At 49.3% G+C, this 6,310-nt stretch overlaps 1 protein-coding gene across 1 annotated transcript; it reads left to right on the top strand.

Annotated features, from left to right (window-relative positions):
- Window positions 1-1,272: 1,272 nt before the first annotated feature.
- C2H11orf87 (chromosome 2 C11orf87 homolog) lies at window positions 1,273-3,568 on the top strand. Its single transcript, XM_020154955.2, has 2 exons — window positions 1,273-1,473; window positions 2,548-3,568. Exon 2 carries the CDS (start codon window positions 2,807-2,809, stop codon window positions 3,416-3,418), a length of 612 nt encoding a protein of 203 aa, XP_020010544.1. The 5' UTR covers window positions 1,273-1,473; window positions 2,548-2,806; the 3' UTR covers window positions 3,419-3,568.
- The last annotated feature ends 2,742 nt before the right edge of the window (window positions 3,569-6,310 follow it).

Here is a 6,310-nt window from a genome sequence, read left to right as displayed (position 1 = left end):
CAGAAGGAGGGGCCCCAATATTATAGGCAGACAACTATTTTCTCTCCATGTCAGACCCTCTTTCTTTATAAGTACAGCAAATATAAGAAGATAAGTGAGTGTCAGTCATTCTTGCTAGCTCACATTTTTGATGCAAAGCAGGAAACCCACAATTTATACTGCATTGTTCAATTCAGCAAGTTTAATTATTGTACAGGTATTGCAGTAGATTCAAAACCAGGAAGAGAACAAGATGGGGGTTGGGGGGGTGGGAAGGCCTGGGAGGGAGGTAGACTGCACATTTAGTAAGACATCTGAGTGCTTTCAGAGACCATGCAAAGTCTTTAGCTAGGTTCCATCATGGCTTTTCCCATTTTAAATGCATAGTTCCTATTTATTCCACCCCCAGCAAGGGTCCTAAACCAGTTCACTAGTCTCTGATAAGATTTCTGCAGGCAGCTGAGGACCCTTCCAGAACTTCTATCCAGTTTGCAGAAAGGCTATTCTTAATACTATAGCAAACACACCAAGTGCTTTTAACAAAAGTTAGTGTCAATGAAGGAGTACTTTGTGAGAGGTACAATACTCAGAAATTTCATAGGGCATTCATTTGTGCTCTCTTCTGAGTAATTTCATCTTCCTGCCTTATAAACTTGTGTATACTTTGTGTGCTCATGGATGTGCAGATTGTCAGGACAAGGGGTGTTTAATACATTGATTAAGTCTTGGGCCTGGAGATGAACGTGTGAGGGAAGAGAGTGGGCTCACGAATCAGATGGAATGAAAGGTAAGTTGGAGACCAGTAGAGATGAAAAGGGATCATTTGGGTTATTTGATTCATGTTTAGGTTTGTGTTCCAGGTTGTGCCACACTTGCGTTGACAAATTTCCCTGCCACTTCTGTAATGCATGCACGAAGGGCAGCACAGACAGACAGGATTTGGGGGCTGGAGGGATCCTCATGTCACCAGGGTAAAATCTCATCTGTACCTCTAAGGGAGACGCTTCTCTAGGGTGCCAAATGCGTTCCTGAGATTATCTGGGAAAAAGGTTGGGGATGAGGAATTCGACAGCTGAAGAACTGAAGCTTCAACCTTCCCTGCAAGGGAGTGCTGTAGGTGGGTTGCTGGCAGGGTGGGGGTGGTGGCGGTGGCGGTGGGGGTGGGGGTTGCTGCTCCTAGTCCCGGGGGAAGGGGAAGCGCAGGAAACTGAGAATGCGCGTGCCAGAGGCTCACTATGCCAGGACAAGGTGTTGGGGTATGAGAGTGGGTGGGGGCCTGAGGGGTGGCTTGGAGCCCTGGCGGTGGCTGCCTGACGTCACCGGCCTCTCTGGCAATAGGCTGGGAGCTGAGCTCCCTGAAGCAGCGGCGAAGGCGGCGGCGGTGGCGGCGGCAGCGCGGCTCGGTCTTCTGGCCCCTTCACTCCGCGCCTTCTGCAGCCGCCACTGCAGCCGCGCGGCGGGGGCTCCGTCCCTGCAGTCAGCTGGCGGCTCCAGGTAAGACAATGGTCCGATTGAAGGCATCCGATGGCCCGGAGGCCCACGGGTGGGGTGTGAGTGGGGAAGGACAGCTCCCGCGGCCTGCGCAGGCACCCCTGGCCACAGCCGCGGCCCCCGCCCTGCCCCGGCCCTGGCTTGCGCGCCGCCTCGCCGCTCCGCAGTGCAACAGTTTGCAGCTGCCTCTGGGGAGCGGCAAGGAGGCTCTGCTGCGCCCTGCGGGTCCACCTGGCTCGGTCCCCAGAAACAGCCCGAGGGCCCTGGGCTGGGGTGGGAAGGTCAGAGAGAAGGTCCGTTCCCCAAACTTTGCAGGCGGGAACCCTCCCCCGTCCAGTTCTAGCTCCCTTAGAAAGAATCAGAATACTGTCAAGTGGTGGACACGGGGAGATTGGGCTGAAGAGGCGTTTGAGGGGAAGGTGCTTCAGCTGAGAAAGGTGGTTCAGCTGCTTTTTGGGGGGCGGAAGGAGGGGGCAGGGAGGAAGATGCCGGGGAAGAAGGCTGAAGAAAGGACCCGGCACGATCTTGTGCGTCAGCCGCGGCCGCGGACATGGTGCCAGGGGTACCCTCCGGGAATGGGACCTAAGGGATCTGACGCCGTCCGGGGAGGTAGAGTCTGGAAAGGTGGGGGGAACGGGACTGGGTACCCGGAGCCCGCTTAGCGGCTCGGAGTGGTGCTGGGGAGGGTAGGATCCAAGCGAAGAGGTCCCCAGGGCGCAGGCAAAAGGAGAGTCGGTGTTCTGGGAAGTAGGGAACGCCATTGGAGGCGGCTGTCGTGTTTATTGCAATTAGAAAGTTGCGAAGGACGCGGGGAGGCTGCTTTATCTGCTGAGTAATCTGCACCTCCGCGGTGCGGGCGCAGACCCCTTCCGAGCGAGTGGCGCGAGCCGCAGCTGGCTGCACTTGCGCTTGCCGGGAGCGGTGGGGCTGGGGTCCGCGGGCTGCGGACCAGAGCGACAGCGCCCAGTTGAGACGGCGTGCTCAGAGGGCCGCTTTGCAGTGGTGGCAGATCCCCGTCGTTCTTTGCACTTCCCTTGGCAGCTGCCGGGACCCTAACTAAGCCTGTTCTCTTTGCAGCAGGGTACCTCTGCGAAGGAAAAGGCTGGTGGAGACACGTTCAAGGCGGGACCGGAGAGGATCTCCTGGGCGTCACTAGCTCTCCGGCCGGCTTGCTTGCCAGCAGTCGCTCCCTCAGTCCTTGGCTTGCGCGCACAACTCCCTCCCGCGCCAGGGAGTAGTTTTGGGTGGCGTGGGCTCTGTCCTCTTCTTGACTGGTGGGAACGGTGTGCCCAAGAAAGGAAGCCTGGTGGGCCTGGCCCCTCCCAGCCCAGCTCCGATGAGTGCCAGGGCGCCGAAAGAGCTGAGGCTGGCGCTGCCACCTTGTCTCCTCAACCGGACCTTTGCCTCCCCCAACGCCAGCGGCAGCGGCAACGCAGGTGCCCGCGGTCCCGGCGCAGGTGGCGGCGGTGGCACCTGCATCACGCAGGTGGGACAACAGCTCTTCCAGTCTTTCTCCTCCACGCTGGTGCTGATTGTCCTGGTCACACTCATCTTCTGCCTCATCGTGCTGTCCCTTTCCACCTTCCACATCCACAAGCGTAGGATGAAGAAGCGGAAGATGCAGAGGGCTCAAGAGGAGTACGAGCGGGATCACTGCAGTGGCAACCGCGGAGGAGGTGGGGGTCTGTCCCGGGCAGGTGGTCAGGCCCCAACCCATGGAAAAGAAACCCGGCTGGAAAGGCAGCCCCGGGACTCTGCTTTCTGCGCCCCCTCCAATGCCATCTCTTCCTCCTCCTCCCCCTCCTCTTCATCTCCTGGCCTCCCATGCCAGGGTCCCTGTGCTCCTCCGCTTCCACCACCAGCCCCCAGTCCACAAGGAGCACAGGCAGCTTCTTCCTGTTTGGACACAGCTGGCGAGGGCCTTTTGCAAACGGTGGTACTGTCCTGATTGTCGAGCTCTTTTCCTCACCCCTTCCTCGTTTCCAGCATCTTTGTCATCCTTGCTTTTTTCCCCTCCTTCCTTCCTTTTCCATTTTCCTTTGTCCCCCCTTTCTTTCCTCTCCCTTCTTTCCTTATCTGCCCTCCCCTTTACTCTGTTTCTCCTCTGCCGAGGCACTGTGCGGTATTTGTAAATATTGGGCGAGGAAAGTCTCGGAAGAAGAAATAACGCTGATAATAGTTTATTAATATTTATAGTAATTATTACAATACTAATAACACAATCCAAGCGCATGACAAATCACATGATTTCTCATTGTCAATGAAAGATGCATCTTCCTTCCCCACCCCAGTGTCCCCCTCAATAAGGAGGAGAAACCGCACAAGCTACCAAATATATAAAAGGCATTGACACCTGGAGCAAAGGGAGGCGAGGGGGCCCAGGATTGTTGTATATAGCTGTCAAGTTAGGGTTTACTTACCTTCCTGCCCCTCCTGCCAAGCTTTCACTTTTCTTTTAGCTTCTCTCCCCTCCCCTTTTCTCACCCTCAGCCGGGCTCAGCTAATAGTATATTATAAAGGAAACTTCTACATTAAGCACCAGGACAAGAGACCACAGAAAAAGTCCCAGAAAAAACGTTTAGAACAGGTACCCCTCTCTAGTCACCCATCTTTCTCACTCTTTGGTTAACCATTACCTTTTCCATGGCAGACAATTTTAATTTACTTTTAGAAATATCTCTCGCTGGCCGAGCACAAAATCTTTAAATGAGTTCAACAATCTGCTTTCGCTCCCTGCCCTGCCCCACGTGTACACCAATTAGTAATTAGTGGCATTTTCAGACGTCAGAGGATCCAGGAGCTGTCCAGTCAGGTCTGGTGCTGAAAACGCCTCACCTTTATGATAACTTCCTTTGATTGTACAGGCCAAGGAGGGGCTGTTTTAGAAAGTGACTCTACTGGTTTTTGGTTTCTTTCTTCTTTTTCTACATTCGGGTTAGAGTGTACTGTTGGTTTCCTTATTATTAAACGTTGCTTAAGTTACCTTTTTGTAAAAAAAAAAAAAAGTATTAGGTGATGTGCAGTACTGAAAATGCAGTATCTAACCAACCAGACTGTTTCTGTTTTATTTTTTAGAACAAGTGTACCTTTATTATATATTTATTATATTGGTACCAAATACAGAAGAAAACTATAGTTCTGTACTACGTCCTTTAAACTGTATATTCTTGTTCTTACTTTCCAGCTGTTGATATAATGGTTACCACTGGATGAGGAATTCAGTGGTACAGGCCTGGCTTCTGCTGTTTCCAGAAGTATTCTTTTGTATCTTACTCTGTAGTAGACTGTTATAAAAAGATGACACGTATGTTTTCTTTTTTCTTCTGTGAATAACAAAAACGACCACCACAACAGAAAACAAACCAGTAATGGATGTGCAGGAATGCCATCTATTAAAACATGGTTAATATTTAAACAGTGCCTGTAGTGCTCCTGCATGCAGTTACCACCTGGAGACAGTGGTGTGTGTGCTTGCTTGTACTGTATGTGTTTGGGGAGAGACTGGTGGGGATGTTGGGCAATTGGGATGACAGGACATGCAAATTTCAAGAGAAGTTAAATCAGCAAATACTTATAGGATAAAAATCTTTACAGTTTGTTTTGTTACAAATTTGTGTCTGCATTTGCAGTACAGCAAAGGTGGGGCTCTCTTGTCTTCTGAGTCTGGCTTAGCTAACTTCACTGAATACATGAAAAAATATCAAGTAAAAAGGAAAGTGAGAGGGAAGATACATATTTTGTTCTCTCGCTTAATGCTAGAGGAGCCCATCTGTGTTAGAAATGGGCTCTACCAATGGGTATTTACTACTTCATTTCCCTTGGATAGATGGCAGAAGCATATCATAATCTTAATTACATGCCGTGACATCCCTTCTTGGAAATTAATTCTTTAATAGCTGTTCAGACATTTGGAATTATATGAAAGAGAATTATCTACAAAAAGCTTAACCAAAAGAGTACTTATTATGCTTCTGGGTGAAATGTGACAGTGCCCCAAGTGCATCCCTCTCCCAAGTAACTAGCTGTTTAGACTCTGTTTTGGTTACAGGCATATGTGCTCTTATCAAGAGAGAATATTGCCTCTTATGTTTTTGGTCATCTATCTATTTGTTCATCAAGCTCAGTGTGCATCTTTTATTAAAATAATTTAATAAGTTTAATTTTAGCCACCCATTGTATATTCACCCAAGTCCTTTCTGAAGCACAGAAAACCATTTAAACTTATCATGTTATAATATTAGGAAGATCAGGTATAATCTTTGGATACAATATATTAAACAATGAACCACACTCTCTCCAGTGCCTTAGTCACTTTCTAGTAATAGGTAAAAGAGTACATTAACTCCTTCAGACCACTAAGGAATCCTTTAGTGCATCAGAGCTCTACATTGTACATCAGAATGACTAAGGCACTGTGAAGAAGAAAGTCCATTAATTTTTGTAGTTTACCCTCACATTCAGCTGTAGCTCTTTAATACCTCCTTAAAGAATGGCTTTTGGACTTGAAATTGGAATAGAATCAGGAATCCAGCTGGAGCTTCTTCATTTCCAGTGAACTCTACTAATGTGCATAGATATTACTTTCTTCCCCTTATTTGGTGCACTTCTTTGTACACTGAATAATTTCCCATTTTATTAAAGCAATAAGATATTCTGTTGTGAGCAATGCTAGATGATGATTCCATTTCCTTGGTGCTGAAGCTACTCATATGTTCTTGCCTTATGAATCACAGTGTGTTCAAGGCATGCAATAACAATCCCCTTCCAAGGAGCAGCCTGTATACCCTAGAGGGTAATGTCCTATATAATTTTTCCCTAAAGGAATAGGGGGAGTAAGAGA

Source organism: Castor canadensis, chromosome 2, assembly GCF_047511655.1.
Source record: "Castor canadensis chromosome 2, mCasCan1.hap1v2, whole genome shotgun sequence".
Classification (NCBI taxonomy): Eukaryota; Metazoa; Chordata; class Mammalia; order Rodentia; family Castoridae; genus Castor; species Castor canadensis.
Note: the sequence above shows the minus strand (reverse complement) of the source record. Positions and strands in the feature narration are given on the sequence as shown.